General features: G+C 44.9%; 2 protein-coding genes across 5 annotated transcripts in view; one reads left to right on the top strand and one right to left on the bottom strand.

Moving 5' to 3' along the window:
* USP42 (ubiquitin specific peptidase 42) overlaps positions 1-9,252 on the top strand; it is a 30,553-nt gene extending 21,301 nt beyond the window's left edge. For all 4 annotated transcript variants that reach the window (XM_077274916.1, XM_077274913.1, XM_077274914.1 and 1 more), the window contains 11 exons: positions 497-564; positions 662-732; positions 2,111-2,193; positions 2,309-2,420; positions 2,529-2,669; positions 3,650-3,750; positions 3,849-3,981; positions 4,932-5,486; positions 5,898-5,977; positions 7,057-7,869; positions 9,167-9,252. In XM_077274916.1, coding sequence (XP_077131031.1) covers positions 497-564; positions 662-732; positions 2,111-2,193; positions 2,309-2,420; positions 2,529-2,669; positions 3,650-3,750; positions 3,849-3,981; positions 4,932-5,486; positions 5,898-5,977; positions 7,057-7,869; positions 9,167-9,182 — 2,173 coding nt within the window. In that variant the 3' untranslated portion in view covers positions 9,183-9,252. The remainder of the gene's footprint in view (positions 1-496; positions 565-661; positions 733-2,110; positions 2,194-2,308; positions 2,421-2,528; positions 2,670-3,649; positions 3,751-3,848; positions 3,982-4,931; positions 5,487-5,897; positions 5,978-7,056; positions 7,870-9,166) is intronic.
* A 3,522-nt stretch (positions 9,253-12,774) lies between these two features.
* LOC143785785 (uromodulin-like) overlaps positions 12,775-21,714 on the bottom strand; it is a 51,352-nt gene continuing 42,412 nt past the window's right edge. Inside the window, exon 16 of the mRNA XM_077274917.1 lies at positions 12,775-12,897. Within this exon, the coding sequence (XP_077131032.1) occupies positions 12,824-12,897 (74 nt within the window). The 3' untranslated portion in view covers positions 12,775-12,823. The remainder of the gene's footprint in view (positions 12,898-21,714) is intronic.

Raw genomic sequence — 21,714 nt, 5'->3', positions numbered from 1 at the left:
CCGATGGGTAGTATGGGCTTTAAAAGTCAGCCTTGGAGAAAGCACTTGGGGATCTTCAGAATTGCAAGTCGGCACTTGCCCTTTCAGTACTAGCTCTCAGCCGCTTCACCTGCCTTTTTGTGCTTGGGCTGCAGCAGTGACATCACATCAACATCGCATATCACCGCTGCAACCAATCACTGAGCTCCACGGCTTGTGCCATCTCCAACACTGGCTGCAGCTATGATGCCCAATGTCGCTGCTGCAGCCAAAACAGACTGTAGCAGCTGTAAAAAGCCGCTGCGGAGGAATGTTAAGTACCAGCTGGCTTTATTGTACATGTCTTCCAGCGTGTTTGGTCCACCTTGCTGAAAGTGGAAAACCCTTTTAAGCGATCACTGTAGACACGAGAGCTCTGGCCTCCGCCTGTATACACAGGACTGCTGCTGACAGGTGCTGAAACATGACTTTAAGTACTAGTGGATATTAACCCGTTTTCTGAACCTGCTTCTTTCAGTTTGGACAGACATGCACAAACAACAACTTTTGTACATCAGATCTTCGGCGGTTGTCTACGTTCTCGAGGTAAGATGCGACATTCAGAGGATTTGTGTTCATATAACGTATGGAGATTTTCCACCAACCTGAAAAAAATGCTGTTTTTATTTTTGTCTTCTCACAGTGAAATGTTTAAATTGTAAATCCGTTTCGGACACGTATGACGAATATCTTGATATCCCACTGGAGATAAAGGTAAAGCATACATGTCCTTTTATGTTCATAATTGATTAACGGGCTATCAGCTCATCGGTTTCCTGCTGCAGGAACCCCAGCGATCTGTGGAGAACCCAGCACAGAGAAAGGAGCATCTCACAATCGCCATTAGGATCAGTGGACTGTCTGCAGTACTCGGACATGCTAGGTGCTCCAGAGAGCAGAACTCTTTATAGCCATTCTCCACTAGGGGTTGAGTTGGGGTATGTGCACACTAAGGGGTTGTTTATTCCAGAAATCTGCTCTAAACACCTTTTGGTCACAATATATTTCCACAACTTAGAAGTTGCACAAAAATATTGCAATTTTTGGCGTTTACACGACAGTCCCAGCCGACTAAGCTAGTATATGTTGAATGGAGCGTGATTACACCAGTCCATCAAAGTCGTCATGTTATGACACTGTACTTCAGAAATGAATGCCAGTCTCCTAATGACCGTCCCTTTAGAAAAAGCTTAATTAAGGTACCTGTGCGCTATGCCAATGTATCACCCTCAAGTCTTTTTGGAGCGAAAATGGAACAGAAATTCAATGTTTTTGAAAACAATTTGAAGAGTTTATGCTCATTTCCTGCTCCTGAAAACTCCTTAAAAAAACTCAATGTGCACGTAACCTTTAATAAGGTAACATTTTCTATTTTGTCACAATGGTATGCCTCTTGGATTGGTTTATGGTCAGTGGGGGGTCCACCTCTAGTAGGACAACTGATCCTGTGGAGGCTCCACAGCGCCAGTGTGGCTCTGCGTTCCCTACATCTACGTTTTATCACGAGGTTCAGCTCCTGCCTTTGGCTTCCAAGTACTGATGAAAAATACTTGCTAGCACTCGTTTGTACCTCAATGAATGATCCCAACATTAAAGGGGTTGTCCACTACTTGGACAACCCCCTTCTTGATCAAAATGTTTGGCCCCCATAGAACAATAAAGCCTATTCTCTCCTCCCATGCCGGTGTTGGCACTCGCAGTCCCTGTGCTCTGGTGCGGTGTTGTGACATGTGACCTCTGGCGCCCACTCAGTGTTAGCATCACTGTCCCTGCCTTTGTACAAATTAAAGAGGAAGTGCAGGCTGCAGCTGATCTTTCATTTCCTCTTCCTGCTCAATTTGACAGGAGGCGGGGACTGTTACGTTTGCGCTGATTGGGCGCTGGCGGCACGTGTCGCCACAACAGTGCAGGAGATGGAGTGCCGACACCGTGGGAACAGCGCCAGCATGGGAGGGGAGCATGAGCTTTATTATTTTAGGAGGGGTATGAGTTGCTCGAGTAGTTTTAAAGAAAATGTAACTCTATTCTTATTCCAGGTTTATTCACGAGTGTGTGCGTATATTATAACATATCCTATCATCCTTTTTTGCAGACCTCCCATAGTGTGAATAAAGCTCTGGAACAGTTTGTGAAAGCCGAACAACTTGATGGGGACAATGCCTATAACTGCAGCAAGTACGTAGCGCGGCACCAGCCTTCTTCCTGCGTATAGGCGGCAGATTTTCATCCAGTAAGCACATCACGCCTTAGTTTCTTTTATTTCACTATTTCCCATTGTTTTTCTTGTTAGGTGTAAACAGTTGGTTACGGCAACAAAAAGATTCACAGTACATCGAATATCGAACGTGCTGACGTTGTCCTTGAAGAGGTTCGCAAGCTTTAGCGGAGGAAAACTATCAAAGGTGAATCTAATTATTTGTGCATCACCCATTGCTCAGTATCTGTACCATGTTTCATTTTACAGGCTTTTAAATTTTTTTATTTTTTTTTTCACCCTGGTTCTCTTTTAGGAAATAAAGTACCCAGAATACCTTAACCTCCGTCCATACACATCAAACCCACATGGTGAACCAATAATGTACTCCCTATACGCTGTTCTCGTGCACACAGGCCTCAGCTGTCACACCGGGCATTACTTCTGCTATATAAAGGTGAGAAAAATTCTAATGCCGGCATCATATTCTACTACAGTCCAGTGATGGTCAAAGTCTCCTATAGTTTCTGCCCCATACCATAAATCAACCCTTGGTTTCCCTCAACCATTGGTTTGCACCCCAGAGGGAGATCAAAGGGGTAACTGTTCTCCTTGCTGTGAGTGACAAGCCAAACCTGGGATGTCAGTGAGGAGACTGGAAGTAGCAATCCAACAAGTCAATATCGACTCTTTTTTTACGAGCCTTGCCACATGACTTGGGTTAAGAGCCAAACCAAAACCTTAATTTGCAGACACTGTGCACAGATAAGGTGCAACACCCAGAGACAGTGTCAGCAACTTGAGTCTGGTCAGGCTTTTATTCTAAGTCATGTGGCAAGGGTCGATAATGACTTGTAGGATTGCTACTTCTCATAGCTGACGCTATAGTTAGAGTCCTCCTCTCTGAAGAGACCATTTCCACCGCAGAATTAAGTCATCGGATACACTCGTTGGTTGCACATCTTTCCTTCAGCGTTTTCTTGTCAGGAGGCAATATTACACTTAATCCTTTTGTTCTTGTAGACATCAGCCTCTTGTAGAGGTGTCTAGTCCCCACTTTCTCCCCTTCCAGTATTAGAAGCACATGAAGTTTGTCTATGAGAGGGTCAGGAGAGATTCGCTAAATTACCCAAAGACTATTTTTCATGCATGGGCTCCAGTTGGTATTTTCTCTCCCGTGTAGGTGATTATCGTAGCATATGTCAGGAAGGACTGTGCTGCAACTTTGATCTTTTCTCCGTCAGTCGAGTAACAATGCATTAGATCATTTTACCTAGTAAATTAAATATGTGGGTGGGGAAGAGGAGTGGAGAAAACTCACCCCTCCATCTCTTTCCATGGTGCCTGTGTCATGACACTGGTAAAATCATCAGTCCTTATAAATCCAGTTTTTACGTTTTTGTTTAATAATGTTTGCACAATCTAATTTTTTTTCAGGCCAGCAATGACCAGTGGTACTTGATGAATGACTCGGTCGTGTCCAGTACAGATATTCGGACTGTGCTGAACCAGCAGGCGTACCTTCTATTTTATATCCGGTATATCCTTTTACTACTGGACTGCAGTGTCCTTAGTGCAGCATGTTGTTTTTGTTTTTTTTTATTCAGAAGTCTAAATTCTTGTTTCTTTCCTCAAGATCCCAGAATGTGCAGTGTGGTGACGCGCCTTATTCGCATCAGTCTGCCAGCCCCAACTCTCCTCAGCCCAGTAGCAGCAATCAAGTTGGAGGTGCAAAGTCTGATTTCATAGGACCCCAGCAGATCCTCAAGGTAATCATGTCGCCCATATTGTTGGGAAAATTGGTCTAGGGGAGAATTTTGTTGTCTCCTGTAATAGCCCTTCTTCACAGCTGAGTAAGCAGACCTGTGTTTTGTTTATTTAACTTTTTTATTGAAGATTATACAACATAATAAAGGTCACATCATAGAACAACATTTCTCCTTACTCATTAATACTGTCTGGCAAATTTAACATTGGCCTTAACCTACCATGGGTCTAATGTACCAAGACCTATATGTTTGTGTAAAGTGCTACTCTTCTGTCAGTTGAGACATCACAAGCTTTTCATTAAGCTGCACCCCTTCCTAACACATGACTATGATGGGTTGCAACTTGAAATATGTGGATGTGGCTGTGTTTTTGTTTTGTCCTATTCTCTGATATCCTCTTTTAAATGGACCTCCAAAAAAGTGTTCAAAACACATAATATTATAGGAGCTCCATAGTGCAGAGGATTTGGCTAACCTAGGTAATGGTGAGAGTGGAAAGACTCGACTTGACCAAATGTGCTTATAACCAGCACAACTGTCCAAAATCGTACAAGGAGTGGACCATTTGCAGATCCTCCTTGTGCTCCTTATGCACCATGTAACTGCAGAGGAAAAAGGAGGATCCACTGGGTGCTGCTGGGAAAGATGGCGGCTCATAGTTAGCTCTATGGTCTTATGAGGCCACGCGTGTAGGCACTGAACAGGTAGGCTTCATCTGGTCGGTGCCGAAATATGTAGCCTCAACAAAGTGACCATATAGCTACCTATCAGCCGCCATCTTTTCCAGCAGCGCCAAGTGGATCCTTTTTCTTCTGCACGCTACCATACTAAATTGTGTGTATGGCAGACTTCAGTATATTATAGGATGTATACACTGTAATAATTGTAATGTAAATTTTGATGACCCATTGCTATAATTACAATTTTTATTTTTTTTTGTTAATGTGAAGACCGTGAATGGGAATAGATCACCAAAAACCTCTCTAAATGGATCAGGAATACATGGCAGCATTATGAAGAGATGCATTGGCCCTTTGCCTATGAACAGACAAATGACTATGAATGGCAAAAAGCCAAAAATCATAGTAAATATCAATAAGCCGCTTCCTGCCCAAGAGACGTCCTCCTCTGAAACTAAGCAAAATATCCCTGCGCAGTCTCCCGCTGCCGCCCCTGCGCCCTCACCCGCTATTAATCACCCATATAAGTTGAACCGTGGACATTTGGCCAGTACCAATCCTATAGTATCTTCCACCACGCTAGTTCCTTATGGGGCCGAATCGTCGGAGGAATCTGAAGAGGAGAGTAAAGGGGTACGAAAAAGATCTAATGGTGGAGACATGGTGAACGGGCTTGTGATCACTAATGGACATTCTGCCATTGACTTCCAATGTAACTCGCTGATTAATGAAGAGGAGATGGCCTCTAAATCTAATGCTGTTGACCAGGAAACCTTTGAGGCCACCAATGGTTCATGTCCGGCTAAACTCAATGGATCTGTTGATGTAAGTTGTTTTTTGTTTTTTTTTAATTGCACTTGATACTATTGGAAAATATTTATTTATTTTGCTTTGGATAACAAGAAATCACTTTTAAGTAAAAAAAAAAAAAAATTTTGGACAATAGGTGGCTCCGATTCCACTGCTGATAAACTGTGCTGGAGCCCCCTCATTCCCAAGATCTGTGATGGTCCATGTAGCTCTGGCCCAGTACCTCTAGCAGTATCCCATTAGTTTGAGACAGGGCTACCAATGTAAAGGGATTGTTTTGTCATCTTCAAGACAGCCACAAACTCTTCTAAGAGGGTATTTGTCTGTCTGTTATATGGCTTCCATGCCATCCATTTTTTAGCTCTCTCATATCCCCTATTTCTTATAATAAGGACTTACTATAGTTTTCTTATTTTTGATTCTCAGATTGACCTCGAAACTGTGACCCATGAAGAAACTGCAGCAGGAATATCTTACCATCCTGAGAGTGAAGGAACAGAAGAAATGTAAGTAGGCTACACCAAGTTACTTTTAAAGGGAACCTGTCACATTGAATGATCTTCTCCAGGCAGTTGAGGAAATACATGGTTCTCTGGGAAAATATTCGGTAAACTTGTTTCATTTCTATTTAGGCTATGTGCACACGTTGCGGATTTTGCTGCGGATCCGCAGCTGTTTTCCATGTGTTTACAGTACCATGTAAACCTATGGAAAACCAAATCCGCAGTGCCCATAGTGCGGAAAATACTGCTCGGAAACGCTGCGTTGTATTTTCTGCAGCATGTCAATTCTTTGTGCGGATTCCGCAGCGTTTTACACCTGCTCCACAATAGGAATCCACAGGTGGAATCCGCATTAATTCCGCAGTAAATCCTTTTCAAAAAAGGTACGGAAGAATCTGCACCAGATACCGCAACGTGGGCACATAGCCTAAGATTCTAGATATTTCTAGTATTAGGAGTCCATTGGGCGGTCCTTCTTGGTGTTAGACAGGTTTATAAACACATGTATACTTGAAAGGAAACTTGTGCAAGCAGAGAGTGCAGGGTTGAGCGGTCTATAATTTTAGGAAAGATGCGTATTGTGGCGCTGTCATATTGAAATTTGCTTTTTGTTGGCGCTAATTTGCATAAGAGTCTTCCGATCGCTGCTACCAATCAAGAAGTAAGGGAAGGGAAAAGCGTAAAGGAATCCTAGACTTGCCAGTGCGTTAATTCACCCATCAGTGCTCTTCTGAGACTAATTTTGCATATTGATTTAAAAAAAATAAAATAAAATCTGTACAGCGGATGGCACCTTTTATGTTTTACACTGCTCTATCCTGCACTACCTCTGCTTGCACAGAATACTTACTGACTGGTTCCCTTTTTAAAGGCTGTCAGTGAATGATTAGGACCGCCCACTGGACTCCTAAGCAAAGAATGGGCAGAGACTTAAATGAATAAAAGACGAGTTGTACTGAATGTCGTCCTAAAGAAACTAAATAAATCTGCTCATAGAAGCCATATTCAGTGTGACAAGTTCCCTGTAAAGCTATTGGGTGAATTTCTAATTTTAGTTGTGTTTTTTTTTTCTCCCGTGTTAGCTTGCAGAATACAGAAGACATTGGGATGATTTCTGATCCCTCAGCTCCTCTCGGATACAATGTAGCAGGCTCAGAGAAACCTCATAGTGGATTGTCCCCGTCTTCTATACCAGCAGAGCATCCGAGGGAAGTCTGCTCTGCAGCGCAAGATGTGAGAAGTGCAAATGATTACACATCCTACAACGGCTATGGTGACCGGAAACCTGTCCGCAGCGAGAGATCCCGCTCAGCGCACGAGAGAGACACTTCTAAGAATGAACCGTATTCACGTAATAGAGACTGCTCCAAGTACGATCGTTATAAACCCTATCACAACGATGACTACAGACACCGGAATCACTTCTTTCGAGGAAACGAAAATGGATTCAGGAACCATGGGAGACATAGGTCAAGGAGCAGGGGGAAGATGGACGATCAATATCGTTACCAATCCAGACGAGAACGCTCTCACAGTCGCGAGAGGAACTACTACAGCCGAAATCAACAGTGGGATCACTTTCATTCCTCTTACAGAGAAGATCGGGACAGAGTCTCGTATGACTACCGGAGCAATCACTACAGGGATTCCAAACACCATAGAAATGACTGGTACTGTCATCCTAGAGACCGGCGCGATCATGGCTACAGCGGCAGACACTCTCACTACCCTTCATTCTCAAGGCATTCGGACTCCCATCATCACCGCGGACGGTTTAATCACCACCAGACTTATGAAAACTGCAAACGAAAACCAGAGTACTATAGTGGGACAGGGGAAGATGATTATGACCCGGACTGCAAGAGAAAAGTGAATTCTATGGAAGAAAGAAAAATGTAAGTGTTAAATTCTTCTCAAATATCAATATTAGATCAGTAGGGGCTGGACGATCATCTGCCGATGGATATACACTGTATAGCCAGAATAACTCTGCTCCGTACCAAAGAATGGCCACTATACTGGGTACATGGGCAGCAGCAAGAGATGGTGTCGGGTGTTGTACCCAGCCCCACTGTAACCCCTCATTAAATGAATGAACAACCATAATGCCATAGTCCCACTCCATTCTGCATGGTGAGGACGTATTAAGGGTTTCACAACAGTAATGAGTTCATCCCGGTCCTTCATTTTGCTTCCCAATCCCCATCTGTCAATGCAATGCCAATGCACAGGTGGCATATCCTTTTCTGTGTCTTGCATATCAATACAAAATTATTTGATGCCATATGATACTTCTTAGGCTGCCGTCACACTATCAGTATTTGGTCAGTATTTTACATCATATTTGTAAGCCAAAACCAGGAGTGGAACAAATAGAGGAAAAGTATAATAGAAACATATGCACCACTTCTGTATTTATCACCCACTCCTGGTTTTGGCTTACAAATACTGATGTAAAATACTGACCAAATACTGCTAGTGTGACGGCAGCCTTACATTTCATGCAAGGTTTGCTGGGAGCCTGATTCCAGTGATGTTACTTACTGGTCTGTGTTTTGCTGTTTCAATAAAATCAGTGTTTTTTATCAGCAGATCATTACTAGAGGACTAGGTGTCTGGTGCCTGCTAGTCCAGCCACGCCCCTTCCACTGATTGGCAGAAAACTGCCAATCAGTGGTGTGGGCGGGGTTATACGCAGCTCCAATTCTGAGCTCTACTGGATCTGCAGCAGAGAAAACTGTGATGCTGTCACATCCCTTTAGGACAAGGTGGGATGACCGGGTCAAAACTGATGGCGGGAATTAACATTTAAAGTGGCATACAAATTATGCCGCAGTTATTGCCTATCCACAGCAGTTGGACTTTTTTCAAGCCAGAATATGAGGCTTTTAAATTGCGTCCATATGATGGGACAGTGGCCGTTCCATTGAGTCTCTAGGGCTGCCCGGGATGGCCCTGTATAGCGCTAGGCTATCTCTGGCAGTCCCATAGACCGAATGGAGCATTTCGTAGCCCGTTTCTCCACATCGGTGTAGGTCCCGGCAGATGATCTATGGACAAGTGATACTGTTAAAGGATTGGTCCCCAAAATCTAACATTAATGGGTTAACCACGTTAGATTTTCTGTAAATCTGATTTTTGCTCAGTATGTTGTAAATAGTACCTATGTTTTTTTTTTCTTCTATTCCTCAGAACTCTAAAGACGTAGCATCTCCTGTACAGACAAGACACCTTGAAATGCTGCATTTAAACTACCACAAATATACTTTTTTTTTTTTTAATGAACATTTTTATTTTTTATATATTATTTTAGCCTAATGTGTCTAAAACAGTTTGCACCAAAGTTAATGAATATTTTGCCACTGAACTAGAAAAGGTTGCCAGAATGTAGAAAACAGACTTGGCCGTAATGTGTTTTTCAGTGTACCCTCCTGTCTGGTCTCGGCTTTAAGGTGGGGTAACAAGAGTCTGTCGTGTTACACACTTGCACTTCGTATGTGAAGTATTCTTTTCGCATTTTGACTTTGCACACCTGCCAAGACGTGTACACATGTCCTATTCTAGTTACCTAGACTTGTGTGCTTTATCCTTGGGTATCGTGCAAGTGTGGAAGGCAGTAATGTCGTCAGCACAGCTCTTTTCCAATGCAGAAGCTAGCGCCGCCGTACGGTGCCGGACAAGCCTGTTAAAATGCTTGGGAAAAATATACCTTTTGTGGCTACAGCCTGACCTGGCGTTGCAGAGAAATAAAACTTATGGGCTAATTTGCTTAAGTGATACGTGTCCCTAAACCAGCCTTTTTGGTCAACCTCCCATTGGCCTCAATTGATCACCAGAACTCCTGCCAGACTTTCCGGTCTCGGGACTATCCTTGGGGCACTTACAACCGCAGCAGTGAACAGTTTTGTAAGCCGTTGCACACAAAGGATAAGTCTGGGAAATGCTTTGGTTGTCAATTGAGGTCATAGCTTATGGAGTAGAGCACTTGGCAGGATAGGTAGTGCTGTAGGGGAAGTTGCCAGATTATTTGCAGAATGGTTGTTTTAAGTCTTCCCTTTTAATAATTTGGGTGTTTATGAAAGGAGCCATGTAGCCTTTACAAGTTGGCGTTTGTGTTATGGGCATGAAGTGTCTCTAACTTTAAAAGTTTTTATGTTTTTGCCCCTTTTACGTCGTTGGTGCTAGTTTAGATGCAGCGCTTTAATAAGTCCGTTCCTTTTGAAGAAGATATGTGCTTTTTATCTTCTGTCCATGTGCTACTTGACTCTCCTGACCTGGCGGATTGGATCAAGATGTCTCCTGGTGTGTGAAAAACAAACAATCTGAACAGAGTTGGTGCTGATTGATATATACTGTATAGAACTTTACCACACGAGTATTTTTCAGACTTTTTTTTTTTTTTAAATCCGTTTTCATTTTATACACGTTACATCCTACTGAACTCTGTCCACTGCTGATCAATCATCACGTGGCGCCGGCTCTCTAGCAGAAGTGGGAAATGCCCTGGAACATGTGCTCTCAAATGCTGCTTTTCTTAAAGACTCAGGATTATGTGTGTTTCTCCACATCAGACACCGAGACAGAAGCTCGAGGAATTTAACGGAGTCGTTCATGTAAATATACAATTAAAAAAAGAGAAAAAAAAAAAGTCTAAAGGAAGAGACCTTGCATTTTGTCTCCCACGAGAATTATGTACTGTGCTTTAGATACTAATTCTAAACTTGCATCCTCGTCCATCTGTATGTTTGTCCCGCACTAGAAACGTTTTATTTATTTCTAAGGACCGTAAGGGACCCAGAAATGCGGCTGTTCACATTGATGGTGAATGCATGGATTAGTGGATACTACAGGAAGGGTAAGGGAACTAGGTTATACCTGACGCCATCCCATACCGAGTACATGAATGCCTTTCATTTCCAGAGCATATTTATCAGCTTGCCCATACATTATCAGATCTGTATCCTGACTGTGAGATGCTCTATTTAAATACATTATTATTTGTATACACTTGCATCATTTTCCCAATATAAACAAATGTGAGGGGTCACTCCCAAAATGTGATTCTACAATGTCTCTTTTGGATTTTTTTTTTTTTTTTTAAGCATTTTCATTTCTCCCCTCCCTTATTTTGGAGACTCACAGGTAAGGCTAGTAGGCTCAAAGTGGAGATAATAGGTAAATAATAGTGATGAACGAACATGCTGCGATAAGCTGTTATCTGAGCATGCTCTTGAAAATATTACAAATCCCCACGGCTGTTTGTTACCTGCAACACATGTAGAGATGGCTTAACTAATATGCAATCCCTGCATGGCAAGGGGAGGGTATGTGGTGGAGGATAAGCCTGGGATCACACATGTGAGAAATACGGCCGAGTCTTGCATGTTAATAGCAATATGTGCAGCCGCACACTCCGCTCCTGAGTACCAGCGGCAGTGCCGGGTATTAATATGCGAGACTCGGACGTATTTCTTGCATGTGTGATCCCGGCCTAAGGCAGAGAGAAGAACGGAGTTAGGAATGGTGAAACATGCAGGTGCAGAAACTCAAACATATTACTCGAGTGTGCTGAAGACTCTTGGTTAGCACCCGAGCATGCTCAGATAACACCTTCTCCCAGCATGTTCGCTCATCTCTAGTAAATAATTTTTGGATAACTATTTTGTCCATAAATGTTTTCTAAAATGTCTTCAAATATATTAATAGTGGTCTGCAGTGCAATTTCCATATTTAAGGTTCCAAATATTCCCCCTCTATATTCAAGAGCTAACACGCATCACTCTAGTGGGGGCTGCACCTTAGAGGACCGCTCTTGCCATGTCTCACCCTATGAATTACTTTGAAGAATCTTTTCTTGGAACTCTGTATTGTGCCGCGCCTCCACTATTATAACTGGAAACTTAGGAATGAATTAACAACTGGGTGTGGTCCCCTATTGAAGGGGTATGTATTCAGATAGCCTGATACTGGCAGCACCGATTGGACAGTGACACGGCACCAACGGATAACATACGGCTGTCAATTTATTCTTCCAGGATCGGCGCACTACAGCTATGATGGCCAGACGTGGTGTATTATGGGGAAATACAGTTATTGAAAGAGGAGCAGTCAGACATGTCTGGGCCGGGAATTTGTGCCGTTCGGTTTACAGCAACTTGTACAATTTTAGAGCGCACAGGTGTAAGGTCACCTGAACAGTAAGGGATTATTCATCTAAAAAGACTAGAGTAAAAAGTAACAGCCAAGCTAAAGCTCAGGCAAAATGAAGCTAAACTAAATGATCATGGGTGAGATTACCAATGCTACACGTCTCACAATGTCTTGCTTCTATTTTGCACTCCTGATCCCTCTTTAGCGGCTTGTTCTCATTCTGTACTGGATCGAGGGCCCGATTTCACATTGCAAACGGAAAAGATGTTCAGCCTGATGATGAAGCTGGTGTGTAACAACACGTCCAGGCCTCGGCGGTCACTGCGTGTTGTGACGTGGGCCATGGTTTTAGAACATGCAATGACCTTGGAGGTCTGGACGCGGCTGGAAGTCCCGGGCTATAATGAAGAGGCCGGATGGTGAGCAGTGGGGGCTTTATGTATATATTGTATGTATAAAATGTGAGCAAGTACAGTAGATGTGATGACTGGCAATAATTCTGAATATAAAAAGTATAACCGCATACCCTTCTTTCCATGGAGCCAACTAGCATAAGAATCCAAACCTATTAAAGAGATATATCAAATTCCTGTAAATGGACAGATTATAACCCAAGGAACCGATCAATGTTTTTGTGTAACATTTATTTTATATATTAATTAGCATATAATAAGTCGTACAATCATCTGCTGACATATATTACAGGAACATGGAGGAGATCATCATCAGCAGTAGTAGAGTAGTAAGGAGGAGGATGGGGGGAACATGTCCACCTAAAGAAGAAAATGAGACATTTTATTAGACCTCATGCACAAGCCTAGATTTTCTCCCTTGAAGCGTCTCCGCACAGAATGACTGGTCAACCCAAGTACAGACGCTCGGCGCATAATGGTGGGGCCAAACATTTAAGTGCACATTCCCACCTGCTTGTTTTTAAGTTCTGAGATCATGGCACCCCCAGCAATCTACAGGACTTTAACCCCTTAGTGACAGAGCCAATTTGGTACTTAATGACCGAGCCAATTTTTACAATTCTGACCAGTGTCACTTTATGAGGTTATAACTCTGGAACGCTTTATCGGATCCCGCTGATTCTGAGATTGTTTTTTCGTGACATGTTGTACTTCAAGTTAGTGGTAACATTTCTTCGATATTACTTGCGATTATTTATGAAAAAAATGGAAATATGGCGAAAATTTTTAAAATTTTGCAATTTTCAAACTTTGTATTTTTATGCCCTTAAATCAGAGAGATATGTCACAAAAAATAGTTAATAAATAACATTTCTCACATGTCTACTTTACATCAGCACAATTTTGGAAACAATTTTTTTTTTTGTTAGGGAGTTATAAGGGTTAAAAGTTGACCAGCAATTTCTCATTTTTACAACACCATGTTTTTTTTAGGGACCACATCACCTTTGAAGTGATTTTGAGGGGTCTATATGATAGAAAATAACCAAGTGTGACACCATTCTAAAAACTGCACCCCTCAAGCTGCTCAAAACCACATTCAAGAAGTTTATTAACCCTTTACGTACTTCACAGGAACTAAAACAATGTGGAAGAAAAAAATTAACATTTTACTTTTTTTTGCAAACATTTTACTTCAGAACCATTTTTTTTAATTTTCACAAGTGTAAAAACAGAAATTTAACCACAAATTTTGTTGTGCAATTTTTCCTGAGTACGCCGATACCCCATATGTGGAGGTAAACCACTGTTTGGGCGCACCGCAGAGCTTGGAAGTGAAGGAGCACCGTTTGACTGTTTCAATGCAGAATTGGCTGGAATTGAGATCGGACGCCATGTCGCGTTTGGAGAGCCCCTAATGTGCCTAAACAGTGGAAACCCCCCACAAGTGACACCATTTTGGAAACTAGACCCCCCAAGGAACTTATCTAGATGTGTGGTGAGCACTTTGAACCCCCAAGTGCTTCACAGAAGTTTATAACGTAGAGCCGTGAAAATAAAAAATCGCATTTGTTTTCACAAAAATGATTTTTTCGCCCACAAATTCTTATTTTCACAAGGGTAACAGGAGAAATTAGACCACAAAAGTTGTTGTGCAATTTCTCCTGAGTACGTCGATACCCCATATGTGGAGGTAAACCACTGTTTGGGCGCACCGCAGAGCTTGGAAGTGAAGGAGCACCGTTTGACTTTTTCAATGCAGAATTGGCTGGAATTGAGATCGGATGCCATGTCGCGTTTGGAGAGTCCCTGATGTGCCTAAACAGTGGAAACCCCCCACAAGTGACACCATTTTGGAAACTAGACCCCCCAAGGAACTTATCTAGATGTGTGGTGAGCACTTTGAACCCCCAAGTGCTTCACAGAAGTTTATAACGTAGAGCCGTGAAAATAAAAAATCTCATTTTTTCTACAAAAATGATCTTTTTGCCCCCAAATTTTTATTTTCACAAGGGTAACAGGAGAAATTAGACCACAAAAGTTGTTGTGCAATTTCTCCTGAGTACGTCGATACCCCATATATGGGGGTAAACCACTGTTTGGGCGCACCGCAGAGCTTGGAAGAGAAGGAGTGTCGTTTTACTTTTTCAATGTAGAATTGGCTGGAATTGAGATCGGACGCCATGTCACGTTTGGAGAGCCGCTGATGTGCCTAAACAGTAGAGACCCCCCACATATGACACCATTTTGGAAACTAGACCCCTTAAGGAACTTATCTAGATGTGTGGTGAGCACTTTAAACCCCCAGGTGCTTCACAGAAGTTTATAACGTAGAGCCGTGAAAATAAAAAAATCGCATTTTTTCTACAAAAATGATCTTTTTGCCTCCAAATTTTTATTTTACCAAGGGTAACAGGAGAAAATGGACCCCAGAAGCTGTTGTACAATTTGTCTTGAGTACGCCGACACCCCATATGTGGGGGTAAACCACTGTTTGGGCGCATGGCTGAGCTCGGAAGCAAAGGAGCGCCATTTGACTTTTCAATGCAAAATTGACTGGAATTGAGATCGGACGCCATGTCGCGTTTGGAGAGCCCCTGATGTGCCTAAACAGCAGAAACCCCCCAAAAGTGACCCCATTTTGGAAACTAGACCCCCCCATGGAACTTATCTAGATGTGTAGTGAGAACTTTGAATGCCCAAGTGCATCACAGAAGTTTATAATGCAGAGTCGTGAAAATAAAAAATATATATTTTTTAACAATAAAGATTTTTTAGCCCCCAAGTTTTTATTTTCACAAGGGTAACAAGAGAAATTGGACCCCAAAAGTTGTTGTCCAATTTGTCCTGAGTATGCTGGTACCCCATATGTGGGGGTAAACCACTGTTTGGGTGCACGGCAGAGCTCGGAAGGGAAGGAGTGCCATTTTAGAATGCAGACTTTGATAGAATTGTCTGCGGGCGTTATGTTGCCTTTGCAGACCCCTAATGTACCTAAACAGTAGAAACCCCCAACAAGTGACCCCATTTTGGAAAATAGACCCCCCAAGGAACTTATCTAGATATGTGGTGAGAACTTTGAATGCCCAAGTGCTTCACAGAAGTTTATAATGCAGAGTAGTGAAAATAAAAAATATATATTTTTTAACAATAAAGATTTTTTAGCCCCCAAGTTTTTATTTTCACAAGGGTAACAAGAGAAATTGGACCCCAAAAGTTGTTGTCCAATTTGTCCTGAGTATGCTGGTACCCCATATGTGGGGGTAAACCACTGTTTGGGCGCACGGCAGAGCTCGGAAGGGAAGGAGTGCCATTTTGGAATGCAGACTTTGATAGAATTGTCTGCGGGCGTTATGTTGCCTTTGCAGACCCCTAATGTACCTAAACAGTAGAAACCCCCAACAAGTGACCCCATTTTGGAAAATAGACCCCCCAAGGAACTTATCTAGATATGTGGTGAGAACTTTGAATGCCCAAGTGCTTCACAGAAGTTTATAATGCAGAGTAGTGAAAATAAAAAATATTTTTTTTCCCACAAAAAAGATTTTTTTAGCCCCCAAATTTTTATTTTCACAAGGGTAACAAGAGAAATTGGACCCCAAAAGTTGTTGTCCAATTTGTCCTGAGTATGCTGGTACCCCATATGTGGGGGTAAACCACTGTTTGGGCGCACGGCAGAGCTCGGAAGGGAAGGAGCGCCATTTTGGAATGCAGACTTTGATAGAATTGTCTGCGGGCGTTATGTTGCGTTTGCAGACCCCTAATGTACCTAAACAGTAGAAACCCCCACAATTGACCAAATTTTGGAAACTAGACCCCCTAAGGAACTTATCTAGATATGTGGTGAGAACTTTGAAAGCTCAAGTGCTTCACAGAAATTTATAATGCAGAGTAGTGAAAATAAAAAAATATATTTTTTTCCAACAAAAAAGATTTTTAGCCCCCAAGTTTTTATTTTCACAAGGGTAACAGGAGAAATTGGACCCCAAAAGTTGTTGTCCAATTTATCCCGAGTACGCTGATGCCCCATATGTGGGGGTAAACCACTGTTTGGGCGCACGGCAGAGCTCAGAAGGGAGGGAGTACCATTTGACTTTTTTAGCGCAAAATTGGCTGTCGTGTTTGGAGACCCCCTGATGTACCTAAACAGTGGAAACCCCCCAATTCTAACTCCAACCCTAACCCCAACACAGCCCTAACCCTAATCTCAACCCGATCCATAAATACTGAAATACGTGATACGTGGCACTTTGATACGTGGCACGTGTCACTTAAATACGTGGCACTGAAATATGTGGCACGTGGCACTTTGATACGTGGCACATGTCTCTTAAATACGTGGCACGTGGCACTGAAAGATGTGGCACGTGGCACTTTGATACGTGGCACGTGGCACTTTGATACATGGCACTGAAATATGTGGCACGTGGCACTTTGATACGTGGCACGTGGCACTTTGATACGTGGCACGTGGCACTTTGATACGTGGCACGTGGCACTTTGATACGTGGCACGTGGCACTTTGATACGTGGCACTGAAATATGTGGCACGTGGCACTTTGATACGTGGCACGTGTCACTTAAATACGTGGCACGTGGCACTGAAATATGTGGCACGTGGCACTTTGATACGTGGCACGTGTCTCTTAAATACGTGGCACGTGGCACTGAAAGATGTGGCACGTGGCACTTTGATACGTGGCACGTGGCACTTTGATACGTGGCACGTGGCACTGAAATATGTGGCACGTGGCACTTTGATACGTGGCACGTGGCACTTTGATACGTGGCACGTGGCACTTTGATACGTGGCACGTGGCACTTTGATACGTGGCACGTGGCACTTTGATACGTGGCACTGAAATATGTGGCACGTGGCACTTTGATACGTGGCACGTGTCACTTAAATACGTGGCACGTGGCACTGAAATATGTAGGACACGTCGCACAAAAAAGTTACATGTAGTTTTTTTTGTGTCGACGGTCCGCCGAAGCACGACGCATCCGTCGCACGACGGATGCGACATGTGGCAATCCGTCGCAATGCGTCGCTAATGCAAGCCAATGGAGAAAAAACGCATCCTGCAAGCACTTTTGCAGGATGCGTTTTTTCTCCAACGACGCATTGCGACGGAAGCCAAAAAACGCTAGTGTGAAAGTAGCCTAACCCTAACCCTAGCCCTAACCCTAACCCTAAATTTAGCCCCAACCCTAACCCTAACTCTAACCCTAACCCTAACCCTAATTTTAGCCCCAACTTGTCTTCTCCTGCCGGCCGGCAGATGGCAGCAGATAGCGGGCGCACTGCGCATGCGCCCGCCATGATGAAAAAGCCGGCTGGCAGGAGAAGACAGAAGAGGACCCAGGGACCCCGGGTGAGTATGATAGGGTCCCCGAATCCCCCTATTTCTCTGTCCTCTGATGTGCAATCACATCAGAGGACAGAGAAATAACTGATCGCTTTTTTTTTTTTTTTTTTTTTTTTGCGGTCGCCGGTAAACTGTTAATTACCGGCGATCGCAAAGCAGGGGTCGGTGCAAATCGACCCCGATCATGTTCTTTGGGGTCTCGGCTACCCCCGGCAGCCGAGACCCCAAAGAACATCCGGGTGCCGGGCGGCGGGCGTACTGCGCGTGCGCCCGCCATTTTTTCCCGGAAAAAAGATGGCGGCGCCCATGGGGAGACACGAGGAGCACCGGGGGAGGTAGGTAAGTATTGGGGGGCTATTGGGGGCCATCGGGGACCACATTTCTCTGTCCTCCGATGTGCGATCACATCGGAGGACAGAGAAATTAAACGGCAAATCGCGTTTTTTTTTTTTTTGTTGCGACCGCCGGTAAACGGTTAATTACCGGCGATCGCAACTCGGGGGTCGGTAAAAACCCCCCGAATCATGTTCTCTGGGGTCTCGGCTACCCTCGGCAACCGAGACCCCAGAGAAAATCCGACTCTGGGGGGCGCTATTCACTTTTTCCACAGCGCCGTTAATTAACGGCGCTGTGGTTTAAGTACCCTTAGCGGCCGCCGTTAAAAGGCGTATCGGCGGTCGTTAAGGGGTTATAGACTTCAACATATTAAATATATACACACACACACACATGTGCTTCTCACAAAATTAGAATATAATCAAAAAGTTAATTTATTTCAGTTCTTCAATACAAAAAGTAAAACTCGTATATTATATAGTCATTACAAACAGTGATCTATTTCAGGTGTTTATTTCTGTTAATGTTGATGATTATGGCTTACAGCCAATGAAAACCCAAAAGTCATTATCTCAGGAAATTAGAATACTTTATAACACCGGCTTGAAAAATGATTTTAAAATCTGAAATATTGGCCTACTGAAATGTATGTTCAGTAGATGCCCTCAATACTTGGTCGGGGCTCCTTTTGCATCAATGCGGCGTGGCCTGGAGGCGATCAGCCTGTGGCACTGCTGAGGGGTTATGGAAGCCCAGGTTGCTTTGATAGCAGCCTTTAGCTTGTCTGCATTGTTGGGTCTGGTGTCTCTCTTTCCTCTTGACAATACCCCATAGATTATGGGGTTAAGGTCAGGCGAGTTTGCTGCCAATCAAGCACTGTTACTGTTGCTCTTAAACCAGGTATTGGTACTTTTGGCAGTGTGGACAGGTGCCAGGTCCTGCTGGAGAATGACATTTCCATCTCCAAAAAGCTGGTGGGCAGAGGGAAGCATGAAGGGCTCTAAAATGTCCTGGTAGACGGCTGCGCTGACTTTGGTCTTGATAAAACACAGTAGACCTACCCCAGGAGATGACATGGCTCCCCAAACCATCACTGATTGTGGAAACTTCACACTACACCTTGGAAATCAAGGTCCAGAGTCTGGAGGAACAATGGAGAAACCACAATACAAGCTCCTGGAGGTCTAGTGTGAAGTTTCTATATGTGTGTGGATCAGCTGCAGGGATGTGTGTGTGTGTGTGGATCAGCTGCAGGGATGTGTGTGTGTGTGTGGATCAGCTGCAGGGATGTGTGTGTGAGGATCAGCTGCAGGGATGTGTGTGTGTGTGTGGATCAGCTGCAGGGATGTGTGTGTGTGTGTGTGTGTGGATCAGCTGCAGGGATGTGTGTGTGTGTGAGGATCAGCTGCAGGGATGTGTGTGTGTGTGAGGATCAGCTGCAGGGATAGAGGTAGGCTGGCATGGACGCTGGGAGTAGTGACAAAAGTGGGGGGGAGATGAGCCGAGGGGAGGTGTACGAAGGGAGGGAGGAAATGACATAGGGAGGGGTTTCTGGGGGTAAAAGGACTGACAGACTCGCGAGCGGCCTCTTTGTTCACAGTCAGCGAGACAAGAGGCACCGAGACCCATCAAGTCCAGAACCGACCTCCGTTCTCCCCCCGCCCCCTCCTTACAGGGATGGAGGCACTGATGGACAGATTGCAGGCGGCGGCCGGCGCTCAACCCCCGGGCTGGCTAGAGGAGAGGATCAACGAGATCCTGGGGGGCTGTGCGGGCAACAGGAGGTCAGTGGCGGGGTCCCGCAGGAGGCAGGCTGTGGCGTCCCCCGTGGGGAATGCTGCGGCCTGGGAGCAGAGGCCGCTGGGGAGAGTTCTGCATCCGGAGGGCAGCGCAGGGACCCCCCCGCTCAGCGACCCCCCCGCCGAGCTCAGGCGAGCGGCAAGTGGCCGGCAACGGAACCGCGTGTCCCGGGCGGCGCCATCTTGTTTGACCCAGGAGGAAAGGCTGTCTTCACAGGCGCCTGTCGGAAAACAGCAGACGGGGCGGCTGTCCATCGCTATGCCTACCGGAAATGAAAGGCCCACTAGGCCGGCTCGCAGGACTAGGCCCCCAGACAGGCTGTCTATGGGAATGCCTGTGCGGGCACAACGTCGTTTTAGGAGCCCCTCCGGCGACCCCCCACTCCCGGGTAACAGTAGAAGGAGCAGGCCCCGGGAAGATGGGGATTCCACACTGTCGGGAGGGCGGAAGGAGAGCTCACAATCCGGGTACGAAGCGGCCCGTATCCACCCCATGGGAGCCATAGAGAGGGGGTTGCCAGCCCAGCAGGACAGTGAGCCGGAGGACGCAGACCAGCGGATGACCCCAGACCAGTCCGAGGAGGAGGAGGACGACGACATTGAGGATCCCGGCACCACAGCGGCCGGGGGGATGGCGGACTCTACGTTTAGTCCGTTTCCTGTTTCGGGCCCATCACAAGGGGGCAGGGGCAGTCTGGCATCCCCGGGAGAGAGTTTAGCGTCCGACACACCGAGCGCAGGTTCTGCCGTCAATGAGCTAAAGGCTTTGTTAACAAACTTAACTAAAAGGGTCGCCCGTTTAGAGGGGTCCGGGCCGGCACACTCGCCCACAGGAACTAGGCCTTACGCTCAACACAGGGACACGGGTGTAAGTGAAGAGAATGTGGTCGTGTCTGAAACAAGGCCAGCAGGGGAGGGAGAAAATGTTCAGTCAGATGACACGGCGTGGGGGCAGGTATATTGCTTCCTGGAGCCCCTTGGCGCCCATCTGAAAAAAGAAGTTAAGGAACAAATTTGGAAAGATGAGTACGTGGATATCTTTTCATTGTTACCAATGGAAAAAATGAGTTTTGAGAAGGCAGGAAAGGAGGGGATGAAAAAGGATGAGGAAGAATGGCGACAAAGCCAAGTGATACCGCATACGTTCGAAAACTGGGTACGAGCCTTTGCGATCTTAGGCAGTGTAATAGGGGAAAAGGCACCAGAAAATTGCTCGCAATTGTTCAGCTATATGGACGCTGTTGGAGAAGCTTACAGAGACTACGGCGGACAAGCATGGTTGAGATACGACGAACAATTTCGTCAGCACAAAGCCATTCGCCCCTCCATGAGATGGGATCGGAAAGATATGGGGCTTTGGCTGAAAATGATGGCCCCCAATAATAGATATGGGAACCCCTTTCAAGGTTGGGACGAAAATCACGACCACTCAGGGTACAGTGCAGGAGGTCAGGCGGCGGGAAGCTTTCAGGGCCAGGGGGTGGAAAAGAAAAAGGGCGTATGTTGGCAGTTCAATGAAAGCCAATGTAAGTTCGGCCCCGGCTGCAGATTCAAACACCAGTGTTCAATGTGCAACGGATCCTCACATGGGGCCATCAAGTGTTTCAGAAGGAGCAATGCTAAGGCTGTAGGAAATGACATAGGGAGAGGGGGTTTCTGGGGGAAAAAATGGA

The sequence above is a fragment of the Ranitomeya variabilis genome, chromosome 7 (assembly GCF_051348905.1).
Source record: "Ranitomeya variabilis isolate aRanVar5 chromosome 7, aRanVar5.hap1, whole genome shotgun sequence".
NCBI classification, from domain to species: domain Eukaryota; kingdom Metazoa; phylum Chordata; class Amphibia; order Anura; family Dendrobatidae; genus Ranitomeya; species Ranitomeya variabilis.
This window is presented reverse-complemented; position numbering and strand designations above follow the sequence as displayed.